Source organism: Nannospalax galili, unplaced genomic scaffold (assembly GCF_000622305.1).
Source record: "Nannospalax galili isolate Female #2095 unplaced genomic scaffold, S.galili_v1.0 scaffold1255, whole genome shotgun sequence".
In the NCBI taxonomy this organism is placed as follows: domain Eukaryota; kingdom Metazoa; phylum Chordata; class Mammalia; order Rodentia; family Spalacidae; genus Nannospalax; species Nannospalax galili.
Window position 1 is genome coordinate 992729 of NW_008336359.1, and position 22915 is coordinate 1015643.

A 22915-nucleotide genomic window follows, 5' to 3' on the forward strand; every position below is an offset into this window, starting at 1 on the left:
CTATAATCTATTAGTGTACTTTTGGCAACTGTTAAGGTTCACAAAATCATTATGTAATAATGGCAGAATAACGGTTAATAATTATGCGTAATTTTACTTGATAAGACAATGGTTTTGGTAGCAGTAAGAACTGAGAAAATTTCTCTTACATAATTCATAAGATAACTTACATAAAGTTTAACCTGCTTAAATAAATTATTTCTATTGGCTGAGATCCTGAAACAAATTAATGACTTGGTGAATACCTTACTAGATCTTTTAAACAATGTGGAAAATGAGACCTCATTTTTTTCCTATCACTAGACTAAAAAAAGGCCTAGCTAGCTCCTAGATGAGGACAGTTGTTAACTGGAAAGAGATTCAAAACATTTCCAGTTTGTGTAGTCAAGATTTTTGTCAGCATGTATTGCTGAAATGAGGTCAGCAAAAAAAGATGGCACAGTTCCAAGTGCCAAAAGCAATGGGATGTTCAGTCTGAAGCCTAGACAAGAGAGACAATGCTGTCAATTATCTGAAATGGCATCAAAGGAGAGGATGCTCCATAAGTAGGCCTAAGTATTCTTCCCTGCAGAGAACAACTATTTCCTTACTTTCATAAAACATTTCTCTAGTTATCTAAATCCCTAGTTTAAAAAATGTTAATATTGCCAGGTGTGGTGGCGCACGCCTTTAATCCCAGCAGTGGGGAGGCAGAGGCAGGTGGATCTCTGTGAGTTCAAGGCCAGCCTGGTCTACATAGTGAGTTCCAGGACAGCTGGGGCTACAGGGAGACCCTGTCTCAAAAAGACAAAAAAATGTTAATATTGCTCAGTACTTTCCTGATTTTTTTTACATTCTTATTTACTTATTGTATGTGTGTGTATGTTTATGTATGTGGTGCATGTGCCATGGTGCACATGTGGAGGAGTGTGTGTCGGTACATGCCACAGAATATGTGTGGAGGTCAGAGAACAACGTGCAGGAGTTGGTTCTCTCTACCATTTGGGTCCCAGGGATTGAACTCAAGTTGTCAAGCTTGGTGGCAAACACCCTTACTGAGTCATCTTTTCTGATTTTGGAAGATGTTTCCAATTGTCTGATTCTAGAAAACTGTAGCATTTTCAGTCCACAATTGTTAAGTACTGTCTTAACATGTTGGTATTATTAAGAGTCTAATGAATTTTGATGAATATCAATCCCTGTTCACATGATTAGAAAGCTAAGTGAAATAATAAACAAGATACAAGCTTATAAATATGGCCCTCAGTAATACTAAACATGTTAAAAACACCTAGGATAATGGCAGGGCCAGGGGTGTAGAGAATCCCAAGAGGCAGGTATACAACTCTCCATGGAAATGACCCTATCATTAGAACATGATGGTAATTTGGAGTGGTAGGAAGCTATACGGCAACATGGCTCCATTCAAAAGATAAAGGAAGAAAGTTCTGAAGATGAAACAATGACCTTTGTATGTTTGTTCTGATTGTCAGCTTGACACAACCTAGAATCACCTGGCAAAAGTCTCAATGGAGGATTGTCTAGATCAGGTTGGCCTGGGGGCATGTCTGTGGGAGATTATCTTGACTACATTAATTGAAGTAGGAAGAACTGCTCACTGTGGGTAGCATCATTCCCCAGGCAGGGGATTCTGGCCTGTGTAAGTGTAGAGAAGCTAAGCACAAGGAGACACACATGCGTTCAGGTTCTCTCTACTTTTGACTGGTTAGATTAATACATTAATATATTCAAATATTTATCAAACAAAGCATAATTTTATGTTCTTACCTTCGATTTTCTTAAGGATTTTAATGAGCAAATGTTTTTCTCCATCTGACTCCATTCTTATTATAATTAGTACCTAGTCAAAAACAAGAATTTCATATGTATCACTCAATGATTATTCTTTCCTTTCTTTTTCTTTTGTGTGTGTGTGTGTGTGTGTGTGTGTGTGTGTGTGTGTGGTGTTGGAGAGTGAACCCAAGGCCTCACGCATTAGGCAAGTGTTCTACCACTGAGTTATAGCCCCACACCTGGATTCTTTCTCATAGTTTTGCTACAGAGACAAAATTAGTAAACTTAACTGGCCACATGAAACTAATGGAAGTAAGATTATGGAATTGCCAGGTCAGGTGGCCTCTCGTGGTCCCAGCACTCAGAAGGCTGAGGCAGGAGGACCTGGAGCTCAAGCCAGCCTAGGCAACATATGGAGCCCCCTGTCGTAAAACAGAAAACCAAAAAATTACAAAATACTTGTGTTATTAAATATACCAATACTTATGCACAAAGGAATAAACATCACCATCAGACATTGAGGAAAATTCCAAGATAGAGTTTCTCAGCATCCCATGTATACTATCAATGCAGAAGATGTCTCAGTCTGTTCTGTTAGTGCTCATTTCAACCCAGACAGATTTGAAGTTATTGTGGAAAACTAGTGATTTGTTGCTGAATTCTCCTGCTATTCTGGAGGGGAGCTATGAATCAGTTTCAGTTGTAAACTTCTCACTTACAGATTTAACTTCTTTTAATGACTTAAAACAGTCACTCAAAAGACTATAAAGTTGAAGATAAGAAACTATAAAGTTGAGGGTGACAGAGTGGATAAGGAAAAAGCCCACGTAAGTATGTATTCAGCTGCAGTATGGACATTTGAGATGATTTTCTGCTTGATTAGATTTAGAAAGGTATTTCTGTTTGACATCTTTATTAATTCAGCCTTCATATACTTGATGTAGGGTAAGTAAATAATTTCTAATATAAGCCAAGATATAAAGTAAGTTCTTTTCTCTTTTTTTTGTCTTTTTGAGACAGCATCTCCCTGTAGCCCCAGCTGTCCTGGAACTCTCTATGTAGTCCAGGCTGGCCTTGAACTCACAGAGATCCACCTGCCTCTGCCTCCTGAGTGCTGAGATTAAAGGCGTGCGCCACCATGCCCGGCCTATAAGTACTTTTTCTTACACAATCACATCAAATGAGATTCTGGCTCACTATCTAAAAATAAATTATTATAGTTCTATTATTATTTATATGTTCAAATATACATAATATCAGATGAAATTTTTGGAAACAGAATCAATCTAGAGAAAAGTTTATAAGAAAAATTATTTTGTTTTATTTATTTTTCAGTCTTTTTTTTTTTTGAGACAAGGTCTCCCTGTAGCCCCAGCTGGCCTGAAACTCATTATGTAGACCAGGCTGGCCTTGAACTAACAGAGATCCACCTGCTTCTTCCTCCCAAGTGCTGGGACTAAAGGCATGCGCCACCACACCTGACAAATTATTTTAAAATTGATGGCATATGAATAATGATGCAAATTTCCCTTTTTCTGGGTTTAAATCTGCTTTTACCTTACATAAGGAGAAAACTGTCAAGGGCCAAATACTACAGACTATTTCATAACTTTAAAGTTAAATGTGGGGCTGGAGAGTTGGCCCAGTGGTTATGTGTACTGGCTGTTCTTGCACAGGACCCAGGTTAGATTCCCAACACCCACATGGCAGCTAACAACCATCCATAACTCCAGTTCCAGGGGATCCAATGCTTTCTTCTGACCTCTATGGCCATTGCAAGACACACGTGTACTTACATACCTACAGGCAATACATTCATACACATAAAAATAATAAGATATTAAAAAAATAAAGTTAAATGCAAAAATTCATGTTATATCCAAGTCTTATTTAAGCTAACTATCTGCTTTAGCTCAATACTTAACCTTAATTTGCTGTTGACTTTGCATCCAGCTTAGTATCTGACATTGCAATTCTTGTATCTTGTAGTTTGTTTCATGCCTTTTCTCCTTAATAAACTGTAAAATTTTCAGCTGTCTCCAAATGTTATCCAAATATGAGCCTAACATGCTTTTGTAGACATCTTTTGCATTTGATAAATACCCTGTAGAGAAAAATTAGGGAAAAAAAACCCATAATTTTTTTTTAAATTAGAAACTATGGTTAAAAAAAAAACAAAAGCAGCTGGGTGTGGTGGCACATGCCTTTAATCCCAGCACTTGGGAGGCAGAGGCAGGCGGATCTCTGTGAGTTCAAGGCCAGCCTGGTCTATATAGTGAGTTCCAGGACAGTTGGGGCTACAGGGAGACCCTGTCTCAAAAAGAACAAAAAACAAAAAAAGCAAAAAGGAAATGCATCATAATGAATCATAAGAGTGATGGCTGACATTTCATTTAGTTGCATTCTTCATTTGTTTGTTTTTTGAGATAGGGTCTCCCTGTAGCCTCAGATGCCCTGGAACTCACTATGTAGACCAGGCTGGGCTCCATCTTACAGAGATCCACTTGCTTCTGCCTCCTGAGTGCTGGGATTGAGGGAGTGTGCCACCACACCCAGTCATTTAATCCTAGTCTGATTTTAATCAAAGATACTGGTATTTAAGTTTAAATTTATGTTTTAAACTAATACATTAAAAACTGTCCATGTCTCTGTAAGTTCAAGGCCAGTCTGGTCTACATAGTGAGTTCCAGGACAGCTGTGGCTACAGGGAGACCCTGTTTCAAAAAGACGAAAAAAAAAAAAAGACAAAAAAAATTATTTTCAACAAAAAGAAAACAAGAAGTAAAAATTTCTGTACCAACCCAATGCTGTATCCAAGCTGCATGTTAAAAGGACATCTCTAATTGTTACCAGAAGATGTAAGAGAGCAGCATACTTAAATGTCATTTCTCTGTCATCATTTTTACCTATGTAACGAAAAACATACTTAACATATTGGACTTTTAGAATATTTATCAGAATCGTCTTGAAAATAAGAGTTCATATTTATTATTGAGTGCTTACTATTGCTATGCTAGGTATAAGCTGGTTATTTCATTGAATCTATGACAACAATCCTATCAGGAAGGTTTATTATGATCCACATTTTATGGATGAAGACACAGTCTTAGTGAGGTTAAGTAATGCCCAAGTTAGTATTAAACCCAGACAGCTAACTGTAGAGCTAGACATAACAGGGAGGCTGCACCCATGACATCTCAACAATATTGTTGCCAAAACAAGGCCTGCACAATGACAGCACCAGTTGATGTGCCAATGTGGATGGAGGAAATTTCATAAGGCCCCACCCCTAGACCAAGAGCTATAGGCAACTAATGGCTGCTGAAGGAAGGAGAATCAATTTCTCCAGGGATGAGTCCCTTGATAAGTTATCTAATCCCAAGTCGTCAGCCCTAAACACATGTACATATGAATATTACTAAATGACTCAATATGTGATATATGTATGTTATAATAATTATAGAAGAGGTCATAGCTTCAAGAGGGGCTGGAGGGGCATGGGAGGAGAAGGGAGGATGGAAATGATATAAATGCAGTGCTCACATATTAAATTCCTCCCCAAATTTAAATTAAAAAAATATTCAATTACTTTTACTCTTATTGGTAAAATATCAATTTATTCCCAGTTCTAAAGCAAGAAAAATTCATAACTTGACAATTGGCTAAGAGAAAGGTGAAGATTTATAACATACAACACCTTGAAATGGAGATGAACATCCAGAAATGTTAGCCCAAAGATAGAACTCACACACAAGAGAAGTATTTACAAGGAAAAGTCAATTGCCTAATCAATGTGTTCTATATACTTCCAGAACTTTTTGAAAATGATTGGATTCTTCTGCATGCAAAAGTGTGATATAGGGCTGAGCATGGTGGCGCATGCCTTTAATCCCTGCATGGGGTGGGGGTGTGTGGGAGACAGGCTTGAGCCTAGAGTGAAAGTCTTATTGACAGCCATACAGCAGGCCTGAGGCAACAGCCTGACTGCTGGAGCCACAAGAAACACCTTGTGGCATTTTGCTCCCATTGGCAGATCATGAGACTGATGCCTAGAGCTCGCCACTCCCTAATCACCACCCTTGGATACCTCACCTTTAAACCACTTGCTGTACTGTGCACCACCCTTGGATACCTCACCTTTAAACTACTTGCTGTGCTGTGATTGGACCACTACCCCTATATAAGCTTGTGTCTTCCTTCCTGCAATAAACCAGATCTGCGTCACTGAACATGGTCTCCTGTGTCTAAATGCAGCTCTGCTGACAGTCTCCTCACCAGGCCTGGGGTCCGGACCAGGCGACTGATCAGAGGAACTAAGAGAGCAGGAGAACGGCCATAGCCAGAGGAGAGCAGCCACAGCCCGTGACCACAGGGGTGGGCGGGGGGAGCAGAGGCAGGCAGATCTCTGTGAGTTCAAGGCAAGCCTGGTCTACATAGTGAGTTCCAGGTCAGCTTGGACAGGGAGACCCTGTCAAAAAAAGACCAAAAGAAAAAAAAAAGTATGACATAGGAGTGGGCACACATGTGCTGTGGCATGTGTATGGGGGTCAAGGACAACTTGCAGATGTTGGTTTTTTTCTTCTATTATGTGGGTTCTGGGGATTGAACTCAGGTTGTCAGATTTGGCAGCAATCAATTTTATCTGCTGAGCCATCTCACTAATCCTATTTTATTATTTTGTGATTTTTGTTTTGTTTTGTTTTTTGAGTCTCTCTGTACCCTCAGCTGGCCTGGAACTTGCTATGTAGACCAGGCTGGCCTCCATCTCACAGAAATCTGCCTACCTCTGCCTCCCAAATACTGGAATTAAAGGTATGTGCCACCATGCCTGGCTACTATTTTATTTTTTAAAAGACTGTTAATTTGCTAATTATACATATATAGGACATCTAAGTTTAATAATTTAGAAAACTGACAACATGTAATAAGCACATTATACCTTGGCTCTTCCACTGATTCAGCTATAAACACAGGACAGAATACACGAGGACTTAAACATGAATGGTAGCAGGTTGACTGGAGGAGGGAAGGAGGTCAGATTTCAAAATGAAACTCAGCAAGTGACAAGACTCCTATTTTTCCCATTATTGTGTTCTAGGCTAGACTATAGGAACCGCCCCCCACCCAAACCTCTTAGTGCATGCCACAGCAGGGACAGAAATAACTCAGTGAAGTCCCTTAATACATGAGAGGTAGAAAAGGGACTGTCATGGATAAGAAAGAATAGGAGAAACCTGATATCTTGTTCTAAAATCTGTTTTCTAGTCTCTCCTGCCCCTAGACCCACATGGTTAGGTTTAACAAGTGATATTTACAGGCTCTCTGGCAGGTGCTTAAAACACTTTTTAAATGTAGAGAAAATAGTTATAGTTTCAGTGTTTTCTGATAATTCTAGTTTTTGTCTAATTTGGGTTTGTTTTGGTAGATTATTCTCATTATTGGTTGCATTTCCTGCCTCTTTTTTTATGTGTATGAGTGTATTGCCTGCATGTGCGTAAGTATACCTGTGTCATGCAATGGCCGAGGAGGTCAGAAGGTGTTGGATCACCTGGAACTGGAGTTATGGACAGTTGGTAGCTGCCATGTGGGTGCTGGGAATCGAACCTGGGTCCTCTGCAAGAGCAGCCACCGCTCTTAACTGCTGAGCCATCTCTATGGCCCTTCCTGCCTCTTTGTGATCTGACTGTATTCCAGACAATGTGAGTTTTATCTTGTTGGGTGCTAAATATTTTTGTGTTTACTGCACTATGGAATGCAGTAAAGTTCACTGGAAATTGTTTAATCCTCTGGGTCTTGATTTCGTGATTTTATTTAGGAAGGTGCAGAGTAGGGCTAAGCAATGGTTTGGATACTACTGATAATGGAGATAACTTAGTTTTTGCAAGGGGAAGTATGTATGTCAATTAGGAGTTTCACTGAGAAGCTCCAGTCTTGGTTTGGAGGTAGGTACTATATGCTAAATTAAAGTTAAGGCTTCATCTAGGTCTAATGTCTGCATTGTCTATACTAATCTTTACTAATATGACACAATGGTCTATACATTTATATCCTTTTAGGTAATATGAGTTTGATTTGTACTCACCTTGGTGGATAGCATCACTAATCATTTTTTCTTGTTCCTTTAAGAAGAACCTTGTTTGGTCAAAAAGAACAGTGGCATATCTCCAATTAGCAGTGGGGTAAGTACAAAGGCATACAAGTTTTTTTAAGATAGGAGTAGCTGCTGCTTCTAGGAGACAGTATGCTTGGCACTGGGTATCTGAAAAAAAGCATTAAAATCAGTGTTTTTGAAAAGGTTGTGCTCTTTTTAATAAACCAACTGAACAGGTTCCTTCATGGAAACCTGCACCTCTATTCAAATTATTTCATAGATTAAAATCATGAGATTGTGCCAGGCATGGTGGCACACACCTTTATCCCAGCACTTGGGAGGCAGAGGCAGGCGGATCTCTGTGAGTTCAAGGCCAGCTCAGTCTACATAGTGAGTTCCAGGACAGCTGGGGCTACAGGGAGACCCTGTCTCAAAAAGACCAAAAAATAATAATAATAATAATAATGAGATTGTATTGTAACTTATTTAAGGGTATTTGTTCTATGGACTAATACAAACAAAACCTCTCACAAGAGCATATAATTATATGCCTATCTTACTTATTAGAAAGGATTTACATAGTAACTAATTTAACAGGAAAAGTGTAAAGAGACATAACCATGTATTGCGTCTTTTCCTCCCTCCATTATTAGCTTACAAACTTTAGCCCAAAGTGTAACAATGACAAATTAGTTCTAGTTTTTTTCTGACTACCATTAAAGATTTCCATGATTCAGAAACCATAAATAAAATGAACCAAAAGAATCCAAAGATGTTTGAGAACTAGTGTCATTCTTCCTTGCTGATTTTAATAATGAGCATAATATACTTTAAGGAGGCTGTGCTGTAGGAATAAAACATACTCTTTTAAACAGCAGAATAAAAAAACAACTTCAACACAGGAGTCAACAATAACCTACTTATATCACACACACAGTGGGTAAGAGAACAGATAGAGCAATTATCAGGAACACATTTCCCAAACAGGGATGAACAGTCGAGGAACTCTTATGGTTCTTTCCTCTCATATGACTGCTGGGAAGTAGCTGCATTTTTTTTTTCTGTCTTTTTGAGACAGGGACTCCCTGTAGCCCCAGCTGTCCTAGAACTAGCTATGTAGACCAGGCTGGCCTTGAACTCACAGAGATCTGCCTGCCTCTGCCTCCCAAGTGCTGGGATTAAAGGCATGTGCCACCACACCTGGACTAGTAGCTGCATTTTGAATGAAGGAAGAAACAGCAGTAGGCTGGAGTAGGGCAATGGGGAAAGAACAGAGGCTGTGTACAGGGCGTTCCAGGTTTGGAAATAACTTGAAAAATAGAAATGGAATTGAGAAATGTCTGAAACAATTGAAGAAAAAAAACATGGAAAATAAGGTATGTCCTGGATGTCCAGGAGGGAAGTTTCAAATTAAGTAAAATAGAAGGCTTTTACAAAGCCTGCTGCATACCAGATGCTTGAATTTCAATGATGTCATCTGTTCTCCTTTCTTGATTTATTTTCTCTGGAGTTTTGTTATTAGAAATAATAGGACTTTCTTCTTGATGAGTTACAGAGCATTTTTCTTTATCTTGAAATTCTAATAAAAATATGAATTTTACAATGTTCAGGAGAAACAATGTTGCTTTACTTTAATGCTTTCTTCTAAAATCATAGTTGTTAAGTTTCTTCATGAAAATACATTGGTACTAAGTTAAACAAACTAACCAGTTCAATGGACCTAACACTGCACTGGGTAACAAGGTGAGTGATAAAAATGGCATCAGATCAGGGTTCAATCTCAGTTCTGACAGTAGCTTCAGTTTCCTCATATGTAAGATATGGATTAATAGACCTACTTTAAATACTGTTATAAGGATCAAACACTAAACACAGTTTCTGACACATAAAAGACACATCATTCTACCTCACTACTCTGTGCCTCACCTTCCCTCTGTTCCCAACACTTCTCTCTTCCAAGCCTTCTGGGTCTCCATCCTTTCTTGGGTAGGCTGACTTTTACTACTCACCCTTCAGCTCAGACTGCTTAGACATGATGTCTTATGTAACTGTCCTACCTTGAGGCCAACAAAGCACCCCTCCCTTAATATGCAATTTGGTATTTGATACAGTGTTCAATAAATGTTAGTTTTCATTTTCCTTTCTAGGTATTGTGGAGAATTCTTGTATGTATATGTACAGTTTTTTAACGAAATTCAAAAGTCATCCATCAATAATATGATTGAGAGATGCTTTTAGAACTATATTACCAACCTAAAATATTTTAATACATGAGGGTAAAAGTATGATAATGGAGTAGGACATGGGGAAAATTCCTGTAATCCCAGCACTTGGGAGGCTAAGGTAGGAGGATCACAAATTTGAGGCAAGCCTTGGTTACAGAGAAGCATCTGCTTTACAAAAAGAAAAAAAGGAAAATAACTCAGAGTATAATAATGGAGAATATCCAAACTATAATTATGCTATTTTCAAGTAATGCTTCCAACTAATTATAAGTAATTTGAATAAATGTAGCAAGTAATATTATTAGAATTTTTTTCTAGGTCTTTTTGAGACAGGGTCTCCCTGTAGCCCCAGTTGCCTGGAACTATGTAGACCAGACTGGCCTTGAACTCATAAAGATCCACCTGACTCTGCCTTCCAAGTGCTGGGATTAAAGGCGTGCACTACCACCCCTGGCTAATTATTGGAATTTTTGAGGGACCTAATAAGTCATGACATTTCTTGCTCCTGAATCAGCTGTAAAATAAAGCAAGAAGTAAAATATTACCTTAATTACTAAAAAGGCTAAGTTAGAGAATAGAGCTTAATTTGAGAGTCAAGTGGACTTCATAACTAAATACCAGAATGAGAGTCGCCCACTTAATCTTCACATATGCTGCACTGAGAGAAATACCCACTGGGAAAAAGAGTACTGACATAAGAGAAGCCGAGAATACCTCTTTCTTTTGGGAAGTTCAATTCCATAAACTTACACCCAACTTACTTGTTTTAATCCACAATTTAGACAATCCTTTCTACCCCTCCTGGGGAATATGTATATAGAAACAAAGAGACCAGGAATGTAGCACAGACTGAGAAGATATTAGGAGTGCAGAGGCTTCCCACTTACTATCAATATTCCTTTAATGCTTCAGGTTTTTTTACAAAAAAATTCTTTTTATGCCTTTCACATTCTTGCTGTCACTCATTTTATGATGCTAATATATCCCATTACAAGCTTTTATCACAAGTATAAAAAGCACAAAAAGTATAAAAAGGATGCCAGTGTTAGCATCGAAGTGGATTCCTTCTAATACAGATATTGAATAGAATTTGAAAACATGAACAAATCTGAAAATAGCACACTTATTTTTGAGTGTATCGATGTGTGTGCTGCTGTGGATGTGTTTGTATATTTGCAGGTGCATATGTGTTGTGAGTACACATGTATGTATGTATGTGGAGGCAGAGGACAATGTATGGTGTTGTTCCTCAGGCTTTATGCTTTTTTTTTTTTTTTGAGACATGATCGTTCACTGGTCTGGTAGCCTACTTTACCAAGTACGTAGGCTAGTTGGCCAGCAATTTCAAGGGATATCCCTATCTGTCTCCTCCTCTCTAGTACTGGGATTACAACAGCATGCCACCACACTTGGCTCTTTCAGTTTGCTTGTTTTTGAGGCATGGGCTCTCTGTAGCCCCAGCTGACCTGGGACTTACTACATAGACCAGGCTGGCCTCTATCTCACAGAGATCTGCCTGCCTCTGCCTCTGCCTCACATGGGTTCTGGGGATTGAACTAGGGTCCTCTTGCCAGTAAGGCAAGCATTTTACAGGCTAACCCACCTCCCCAGTCACTTCCTCATTCCTTTACGTAGAAGTTATGTTTGAATTCTGGGGAAAATAATGGTTAGAGTGATCTCAGTTACATATAGAATTGTCTGTCACCTAGCAAAGCAAGTTAGAACATGACTAAAACTATTACATAAAAAGGAACTTTATTGAATATATATAGGCATAAACAATCAAAAAGTTCTAGAATCTCTATATCCTACTCTGCATTTTCACCACATTTTTCACTGTGAAATGCATTGAAATGGTAATATAACTTTCAGCAGATCTATAAAAAGCTTCACACTTTTTTGACAAAGTATATGCAATCACCATGAGATTGAGAACAGAGTCTTGTGCCCATGAACAGTACACAGGGCAGGGTACTAACTATGCTCTAATCAACAAAAGCATTCTTGCATTAATTTTACCAGGGCCACGTCTTTCAAAGCTATTCTATAATGCCTTTTTAAAAAACCAGGAGTGAAATGACATGACATACTATATTACTTTTGATGTGGTTAGAAGCAGGAAATATGTGACAATTACAACTCAAATAGAAACTCTTTGTTGGTATTACAAATTGTAATAAGCAATTAAATAGGCAAAGAAAATCTGTAAGTATATAGTAATGTATGCTAAAATACCAAGAAGGGGCTATAAGTTAATCAAAAAAAGAATGCAGAATGACCAACAAAAGTTAGGAATATTGCCAAGCATGGTGGTGTACACCTTTAATCCCAGGACTTGGGAGGCAGAGGTCTGTGGATCTCTCTGAGTTCAAGGCCAGCCTGGTCTACATAGTGAGTTTCAGGCCAGCTGGGGCTACAGGGAGACCCTGTCTCAAAAAAAGACAAAAAAAGTTAGCAATATTATGGGTTTATACATCCAAGTTGTAGAGAGTAAATTTTATAAATTAAAATAAAAATGTTTTTTAATTCCTAAAAGCATATATTTATATCTGTATCTAACCTATATGTATCTACTTCCAACTCCATTTATACAGAGTATCATGAATTGATGACTTTTTTGACTATGGAAAATAAAACTGACTTCTATAATAAATGATGCACTTGGTCCTACGCCCTGATATCTATGCTAAAGTTTGACTAAATTACCCACCATTGTTTTGGTTATCGTCTGTGAGTTCAGTCTTTGATGTGCAAGTCTTATATTTATTTCTCAGCATAATAAACTCACTCAAAAGGTCCAAATCATTTTGTTTTTTACTGCGTTCAAAATATGCCTTTTCAATACTTGAAAAGGAAGATGATACAACAGATGGTACTGTGTTATCAAGTTCAGTGTGATTTTCTGTATTTTGCATTATTCCATCCACTAGTTCTTGATCATTCTTTGGATTTTCTTCTTCATTTGGATTTTTAACAGAGATACATTCACCAGACAAACACAAATCTGGTACTTCTTTTGCTGAAGATGGATTCCTCTGCAGAGGTGATAGGTTACCATTTGTTAAGTTCTCTTTAACAGGTGTAATAGGCAAGGAACAACTTTTATTCTCTAGCCATGCTGGAAAAAGAAAATAAAAAACACTCAAATTATTTCTATGCCTAAACAGATATCATTTAGGCCTAGTTTTCCATTAACATTTGTGTCCTTAGCAGTAGTTTGTTGACTCTTTTGAAAATCAATTTTTGGTTTCAATAAAATAAACTTTATTGTTTTGTTTGGAGACAGGGTCTCCCTGTAGCCCTGGCTGACTTGGAACTTGAGATGTAGGCCAGGCTGGCCTCAAACTCATAGAGATCTGCTAGCCTCTGCCTTGCGAGTACTAAGACTAAAGGCCTGCACTACCACACCTGGTGGAATTTTTTTTAAAAAAAACTTAAAAAAAAATTTTATCATCTATTTTTCTTAATACTAAGAGTTCCAGTAGCCAGGCAAAGAAGGAATTCCAGAAAAGCCCTATTGCTAATAGTCTTACAATGAGTCACAGCCCCAAGGACTGTACCCAAAATATGTTTTAAAACTCTTGTAACTGAAAAATTTTAAAAGCAACCTAATTTAAAAGTTGGTAAAATATTGATCACACACACACACACACACACATGCACAATTTAGCCAAGTCTGATGTGTTAAATGAAAGAAGCCAGTCACAACAGATCAACATTTTACCATTTTCATTTATAGAGAAGGTCCAGGAAAGGCAACTCTATAGAGACAGACTAGATTAGTGATTCCATAGCTGAGCAAAATAGAAAATGAGTGTGGGTGGATATGGGGTTTCTTTGTGTATGTGGGAGGGCGATTAAGTATTCTAAAAATGGTCTGTGGTGGTGTTTGTACAACTCTGATTTTACTAAGATTCATTGAATGGTATGCTTTAGATTGTATGGTATATTCCAGTACAGTAAATCTGATTTTTTAAAAAGAAGATATATAAAAATGCAGACTGTGCGTATATCAGTTCATATACAGATAATCATGCACTATGTATATTTGTATGAGGGTAGATGCACTTAGGTGCAGGTGCCCAAGGAGGCCAGAGGTGTTGGATCCCTCCAGAGCTGGAGTTAAACAGATAATTGTGAGCTGCCTGACACATGTTCTGGGAACATGTGTGATCCTCTGCAAGAGCACTATGTGCTCTTAACTGCTGAGCCATCTCTCCAGCCCCAAGTTACTCCTTCTTTAACTTCAGAATTTATGCTACCAGAATAATTCTACTGTATGTCAAAGTGAATATGATTTATTTTAACCTCAAATTTGCTAATTTAAGGCTTTATGTAGTTTTATAGATTTATAGTACATTATCTAGACATTGAAGACCCATAAACCACACCCTGCTTTCTTCTAGGTAATCTGTCGCAATCTCTTAAAATTCTATTCCACCATGACTAACCTTCTAGGACTGGAGTGAACTCATGCATATTTGCAGTTTGTCTGTTTTCTTTCCTACCAAAAGCAATCTGTGCCTTCAGAGTTCAAAACATGCCTTGCTGAGAAAGATTCTCATTCCAATTCCTTATCTCCTTGGACTAGTCCCCAAATAATAGCAACTTCTAAAATTTACTTTTAAATATATCTATTTTTCAATATCAAGCTAATATAAACTAAATACAAACATCCCCAAGTCCTTTAAAATTGTAATTTGCTACTAATCAGGAACTGATTTTCAGAAGGATAAAAAATATTTCAAAAGGGGTATAATTCATACCAATTATGTTCCATTTACTATATCAACAAAACTAACAATACCTAGATACTTGGAAGACATTTCTGCTTTCTTAAATTGTATAAAATGATAAATTACTAAATGTTTTAGCAACAAATAAAGATTTCTTATTGTTGGGAGAGAGCTTACTAGATATTACTGAATGCCAAAGGTTAACAGTCAATGAAAATGAAATTACTAAGAAATGCTGGTTTGTACCTAGGCCACTACTACAGAAACTGTGCCAGCGCTTATTTATATAAGGAAACAAAGTCACATTAAATAAAAATGACTAGAGATTTTAAAACTGAGACTATAGAATTTTAGGGAAGAATATGATTTTAGGCTTAGCAAATCAAACTTCCATATTTTTTTTCCAAAGGAAATGGAGCCCAGAAAAGTCAAAAGTCATAAGTCATAAATTCTGGCAGAATCAAGCCAATACTGAATGTTAGACCTTAGTTAATATTTTCCTAATCATTGAGAAGAAACTCATGTGAAACATTTTCTCATTATGAACATGTTCACAAACGTATTTACTATTACATACTTACATGCTAACTGAATCACTTTTGTGGGCAAAAATATCTCTAGTTTAGTCTCATTAGGAAACAGACCATTATGACACAAATACGCCTTCAGATGCTCCAATGCTTCTAACATTATTGGGCTTAGTCTTGTTTGTTTCCACCACTTTGCTTTTATAGGATTAATCACAGTGCTGTTTCTTTTGATGGAAAAGATAGTCCTCATATCTGTAAGTGAATACTGACTGCTGGGCTCTTGCAACCATGGCACTTAAAAGAAAAAATAAAGGCAGGGAAAAATAAATAACACAATAAACTGATTCACACTGGAGCTTTTTCAATGAAATATTTTTATATACTAGAAAAAGGCTGAAACTTAAAGCTATATCTGACATTTTATTTTTCAAATTATTAATATTTGTGAAAGTCCATGTCTCTATAACAATAGGAGTCACACAAATATTTTTTTTTTCCTTTTTGAGACAGGATTTCATTGTGGTCCAGGTTGGCCCTGAACTTGCTATGTAGCTGACAATGACCTTGAACTATTGATATTCCTGCCTCTACCTCCAGCATGCTGGAATTACAGATGTGTGTTACCACATGTAGTGCTGGAGAACAAACAAAGGACTTCACACATGCTAGGCAAGTACTAGGGTATATCCCTGGTCCCAAGAATTTGTTCAACATTTGGAAATATCAAGAAGTTAAAATTATTCTATATTTAGTGGAAAAGAAACCTATTTGACCATTTAAAATTACTAAATTTATATACTTTATAAATTTTGGAAGAACAAAAGATTTATTAAATCATAAATTCTAATTCATTATAATGAGCCTACACAAGACATGTTAGTTCAGATTTTAAGATGAATGTCATCTTAGATACTGTGGTACAGAGCTTATTACTTCAGTACTTTTTAGTCTAAATCAAAATAATTACAGAAAAAATGAAGTAGCACAAACAATATTACTATCTGCATTATAAACATCCTCTCCAAATTAGGACTATACAATTTGAAATCTTAATTTTGGAATTGTGCTTGTTTTTATATCAGTAATAATAACTAAAGCAGACAAGTCCCAATGTTAATACTAGTAATTACTGACTACTAAAACCATCTGACATTGTAGTCTATACACCTTATTCCTAAGCAATCCCTAAAAGAATCCTATGAAATAGATACGCTTTTACTAGCTTTATTGAGGTATGACTGATATGCAACAAGCATAATACATTTAGAAAAAGTTTTACTCATTCACTTATGGATATACTCATTAATTCATGACTACCGACAGAAAAATAAACATGTATATAATCTGCCAGTGTTCCTCATGTCTCCTTATAATACTACCTTTTCAAACCTCTCATTTTCTCACCCATCCCATGGTTCTTCTTCCTGCCAATGTAGATTAGACTGCACTTTTTCATTTTTTCAGAAGCGTATGTAAATGGGCTAATACTGTATGAATTCTTTTTGCCTGGCTTCTTTCATTTAGCATTACTTTGAGAATCATGCATGTTATATGTATCAATAGTCCATTATTTTCTAAAAGATGGAAATAAAGATTCACATGTAATTATAAGAAATAATGTAGAGGTCTCTTATATACTCTGCCTGTTTCCTCTGATAACATTTTGGAAAATTAGAGTATAATAGCATGACTAGGATAACAACACTGTAGCAGTCCATCAATCCTGTCTCTGTTTTACCTGTTCATGGTGTGTGTGTGTGTGTGTGTGTGTGTGTGTGTGTGTGTGTGTGCTAGCACATATATTATTTTATCCCTGATGTAGATTTGCGCATCCCTCATCATACTTGATACAATGAACAGTTCTAATACCGCAGGATCCTTCTACTTGCTTTCAGATACCTACATCCATCTACCTTCCAGTCACTACTCCCTGAAACTGACTAGTCAGTTTTCTATATTTAAAATTCTTGTTTCAGAAATTTATAAATAGAGTAATATTTTTATTACCTGATAGTATTCTATTTTATAGATACGTCACAATTTGTTGATCCTTTCAGTTTTTTGTGGACATGTGAAATGTCTCCAGGTTTTTTTTTTTTTTTTTGACAGTACTGGAGATTAAAGCCTGTGCATGCTAGGCAAGTACTCTACCACTGAGCTACACCCCCATCCTGTTTCTAGTTTTCAGCTCCTATAAATAAAGCTGCTATGATCATTCATGTATGCCTTTGTAGAGACATACACTTTTAGAAAATAGGCATTATTGTTATTTCCATTATTCAAGGAGATAGAAGAATTTAATCAACTCAAAATTATTTTATTAAATTACAAGTGAATTTTGTTAAAAGGTTTTAAACCATTCTTGGAAGACTTAAAAACTGAAAAACTTTTATATTACTTTTCATTTATATACTGCCTGGCTTTTAGTTTTTTTCCACATATAAGAATTATCAGAAAATCAGTAAGACCAAAATCTCTCATATATTCCTGAACTTATTTAAGGAACTTCTGGAAAATAACTGAACTTGGTGCTTAGTTATATAATTTGTGTTAAGAAATGGTCAAAGAAAAATATTCCACATTTGCACTTACTGTGTGTTTTCACCTATCATTCTATCTACAATCAGCAATAATCACTCTATACCTGTAAGTGAAAATGAGACCCAAGAGTTTCTACAGCTTCCCAGTCGCCACAACATACAATATTTAGTAGCTGATTGTCCAGCAGAAAGCAAACTACTGTAAAAGAAGAATTAAAGTTTAATACATTAATATTGAATGTTTTTATATAACAAAACCTTGTTTTTAAGAGTACTTTTCTAAGTACTTTTAAATTTTTCTATTTTTACACGTAAATGCAAATGAAAAGTAACCCTATTTTATGAATTTATAAACTGAAGTAGAGTTGCATAAACCAAGTTTCTAATTACTCTTTCCTTCTCTAGAAGATTTAGTGTAGCCAGAAAATTACTCATTCCTCCAAAAAGAGTGGGTGACACGGGCCACCCTGGGAAAAGGGGTGGAGCCATGGCCATATTGGAACTCAGAGTGAAGTGGTGAACAGCAGGGATCCTGTGGGGCAAAAGCTGATGGAGACTACCAGCAGGGCTTGAATGGCATGTGGGTTATGAGAAGCCGCTTCTTTGTAAATCAATCACAAATAGGATGTCAACCTGGGGCCTCAGAGGGCGCTAGTGGGAGTCTCCCAAGAAGGGGGAGGGGAAAAATTTAATGAAACATTTGGTTATTAAGAAGCTCCTTAATTAGACCTGCTTGCCTATAAATTATAATGACCAATCTTTATTGTTAATGGGATTGGAGTTAGAACCATCTAGGAGATTGGTGAGGCATGGCCATGAGTGTGTATGTGACAGCATTACCATGAACTGACAAGGGAGTGTGGTAGCACTGTCCCATGGGTTGAGGGGGGGGTCCCTGACAAAATAAAAGGGGATTAAGGAGAAAGCAAGTGAGCATGGACATTCCTTCTCTCTGCCTCCTTGTCTACTACAAAGTGAACAGCAGTCCTCTGCCTGCCAAGCACATGAAGCCAAGCAACTTTGAACCAAATCTTCTGAAACCATGAGCCAAAATAAATCCTTCCTCATTTGTTATTTTTCTGTCAGATATTTCATCACAACAATGAGAAATATAACTAATACAGAAATTGGTTACTGGTGGCTGCTTTTGGCCAGGTTTACAGTGAGAACTGGGATCAAACAAGGAGTAATCAAGTGGGTACTAACTTCAAAGCTTCATTTCTACTGACTAACTTTCATAGTGCTGGTAAGTACTATGCATGCTACTGAAGAAAAATTAATCATTGCAGAAGAGAGGGCAGAAAGATTGTAAGAGTCAGAGGTGGTGGATGGCCAAAGGAAACAGAATTTTACCAGACAGCTAGCAAGTTACTCATATGAATTCACAGCAATGCTGACAGCATGCATAAGTACCATGTAAGCTCCAGCCAGACAAAATTCCCTCATAGATGTGGGTAAGAAACACTAATCCTACTTGAGAAACTATTGGAAACCAATGAGTGCTGGGAAGAAGAGATTCAGGTCTCTTTAAGAGTGAAACTCATGGTAGGTTACTAAGGCTCCAGTGGATGGATCCACACTGAAGGGCATTTTGGGGACACAAATTTGACTCTATAGTCCTTAATACATACATATAAATATGTATATTAGAGTACATAAAATTGTGCCAGGGATGGGTTGAAGGGAGATGCAAACAGAGGAGAGGATCTAAACACAATAAAAATATATTGTATGAAGTTTGCAAAAATTTAATAAAAAAGGAAAAAAATAATAAAGCCTGAGAACACACACACACACACACACACACACACACAAAAGCGAGATAGAATTTTGGAATTATACAGTCTAGCCAGAAAGGCTGAAATTACTAGAGAATGAGGGTGTGGTTATTAAAGAGATTAGTTTTGCTAAGGAGAAGCTAAGTACTTCGCACTGGAACAAGAAGAAAGATACTTGAGGGCATTTCAAGAATTGGCTAAACTCCAAACATTACAGGCTCTAATTGTATAAAACAGTAAACTCATTTGAATAGACTTTCCTTTGGGAGGAGAGAATAATGGGGCACTTTGCTCCAATAGGGCTGTTAAGGGAAATGTTTTCCTTCATTCCATTGTGCAGTCACTTAGATATTGCTATAGCCATGGTCCAAGGGGGCCTGAGTACTGCTTGAAATGGCATATCTTTGGCATCATCCATATGATGTTGGTTTTTCAAGCATATAGAATCTAAGAGCTATGGGATTATAGAGGCCTCACTTTAGATTTTAACGTCTGTTTAATTTTATGTGTGTATTTTGTTTGCATGTAACTATACCATGAGTGTGCAATGCCTGTGGAGACTATAAGATGGTACTGGATCCCTGGAACTGGAGTTACACAGTTGTTGTTACCATATGGGTGCTGGGAACTGAACTCAGGTCTCAAACTCATGATCCTCCTGCTTAGTATCCCAAGTGCTGGGATTATAGTTATAAACCCTCATATCTGATTTTAAATCCATTTTAAAAATGGAAATTTAAAGTTTTTTAGTCATAAGCTAAATGGAAGTGGCTTATTCTTTGTAGTGAATGAAGTGGTGATGATGTTTCAAATAGCTCTATAGCTATTAAACTATTTAAAAAGCTTTTTTGAGGGGCTGGGTTTGGTGGCACACACCTTTAATCCCCAATTTTTTTTTTTAGTTTTTTTTGTTTTTGTTTTTGTTTGTTTGTTTCGTTGGTTTTTTTCTTTTCATGTTTTTGAGACAGGGTCTCCCTTTAGTCCCAGCTGACCTGGAACTTGCTATGTAGACCCGGCTGGCCTTCAGCTCACAGAGATCTGCCTGCCTCTGCCTAGTTTTTTTGTTTTAATTTCGCCAAACCTTAATGCATCAAGTAAGACCTATTTTTAAAAATTCTCTTTACATATTTGAGTTACAACAATAAACAGAAATATAGCCTGTGTGATTAAAGAGTTGCTACAGTTAATATTTGAATACTAATTAAATTTGAAATTATATTGATTTATACTTGTTTCTGTTTCTAATATATTTCTGTTGCCAATCTGCCTTATCAGACAGATTAGGGTACAGAGTAAGTAAGACAGTGAAGAGCCTAATAAAGACTAACTTATGTCTGCAAACAAACAACTTTGACCTTATCAAAGGACTAAAGGTATTTATGCAAGTTACACATAATTTGCATGCTTATCCCATGCTATTTTAGTGCTCATACATGATATGGACAGTCCTAGTTCATGACAGGGTTCTATATAACATGAATTCACTCCACAAATGCAAATAATTCTTAAAAAAACAGAAAATTAATACTTGGGGCATTCAATATTGGCTCCTCTATTTAGCAGTTTGGCACCATATAGACCATTTAAGATTCCTAAGGAGCCAGCGACGAGTTCTAGGTCTCTGACTCCAATTTCTTCCAGTTCAAGAACAGTTTCCTCTAGAAGAGGAAGACTTAAACCCATTGTGTATTTCTACCAGTTGATTATAGTCTTATATTTTTTCATGCAAACTCTCGGAAATTGCTTTTATATGGAGAAATTTCACAACAAAAAACTGCTTGTTCTGAATTACAGCTTAGGTTCTAGATATAATCTTTACTTACATTTTACACACAGCAGAAGATGGAAATGTCTGAAGTCCTGTGTACAATGAATTCACTGAACAATGTGACCTTGGTAAGCTTAGATGAGTTAGTGGCATTTCTAATTCTCCTGGAATACATGAAAATTAAACAGCTATATCATATTGTATAAAGTAAAATTTAGAACTTTGTAATTATTATGTTTGATCATTCTCTTGCAACAAAGTATTTCAATAAGAAATTTGGGAGATAGCTCAGTTTCTAAGTGCTTGCCACACAAACATGAGGACCCAAGTTCAATTCCAGCACCCATGTAAAAAAGCCAAGCTTGGTGGCATGTTTGAAATTCCAGCACTGGGGAGGTAGAGATAAGAGGATTCCTGGGGTTTACTGGCCAGTCAGTCCAGCCTAATCAGTGAGCTCAAGGTCCTGGTGGGAGATCCTATCTCAAAAAGCAGGACCGGGACAAAGCTTGAGGTTGACTTCTGGCCTCTACTCACACATATGTGCACACAAACACAGACACACAACACAGGACACTTAGATTTCTTGATATACAAAATAAAAGTCCTAAATTTCCATCTACATAAGGGATTACATACTTATCAAATGATTATTACAAACTGACCAATCATGATAGTGATTTTTTAAAAAGAAATATATTGACATAAACTTTAGTGAGTTTAGTTATGTAAGATACAGTCTAAGAGCTTTATGTATAAGAACAGTTTTCATTCTGACAACCTATGTTGTCAGTACTTACGAGATAGTACTATTTTTATCTCTATAGTAAATATTGGTGATGTTAAGGAAATAGTGTTATGAAAATTAATTCTTCACTTTAATGAGTTAGGGCTCCAGAGGTCCTAGCACAGAGTTATAAATTAATAGAATGAGCCTGAGAAATAGAACTTCATGTATTGATAAGTAATGTAGTATGAAAGGTCCTAGCACAGAGTTATAAATTAATAGAATGAGCCTGAGAAATAGAACTTCATGTATTGATAAGTAATGTAGTATGAATCAATAAACTTCCAAAATAGATTACAAATATGATCTAAGCATAAATATAACTAAACAACAGTCTCATCAATATGGTTTCAAAAACAATACACTTGGAACTGGAAAGATGGCTCAGCAGTTAAGAACCCTGGCTGATCTTGCAGAGGACCAAGGCACAATACCCAGCACCCACATGGTGATTAACAATCAATAATAACTCCGGTTCCAAGGGGTATGATGCCCTCTTCTAGCTTCTGCGGGCACTGCACTCACATAGTGCATTTACACACATGCAGGCAAAACACTCATACTCATAAAATAAAATTAAATTAAGAACATTTTAAAACACACTTTGGCATTTGTTCTGGAAGAAAACATAATTCAGAGTTTCCAAATTTGACATGACAATAACATAACAGTGATAGAGCAAAGAATGAT

The 22915-nt window shown here is 36.8% G+C and overlaps 1 protein-coding gene across 1 annotated transcript in view; it reads right to left on the reverse strand.

Moving 5' to 3' along the window:
- Shoc1 (shortage in chiasmata 1) overlaps window positions 1-22915 on the reverse strand; it is an 88047-nt gene that overhangs the window by 30214 nt on the left and 34918 nt on the right. The window contains exons 11-19 of the mRNA XM_029562522.1: window positions 21497-21605; window positions 18000-18094; window positions 15407-15649; window positions 12800-13207; window positions 9315-9443; window positions 7856-8032; window positions 4575-4679; window positions 3699-3877; window positions 1768-1840 (exon numbers count right to left, since the gene is read on the reverse strand). Coding sequence (XP_029418382.1) covers window positions 1768-1840; window positions 3699-3877; window positions 4575-4679; window positions 7856-8032; window positions 9315-9443; window positions 12800-13207; window positions 15407-15649; window positions 18000-18094; window positions 21497-21605 — 1518 coding nt within the window. The remainder of the gene's footprint in view (window positions 1-1767; window positions 1841-3698; window positions 3878-4574; window positions 4680-7855; window positions 8033-9314; window positions 9444-12799; window positions 13208-15406; window positions 15650-17999; window positions 18095-21496; window positions 21606-22915) is intronic.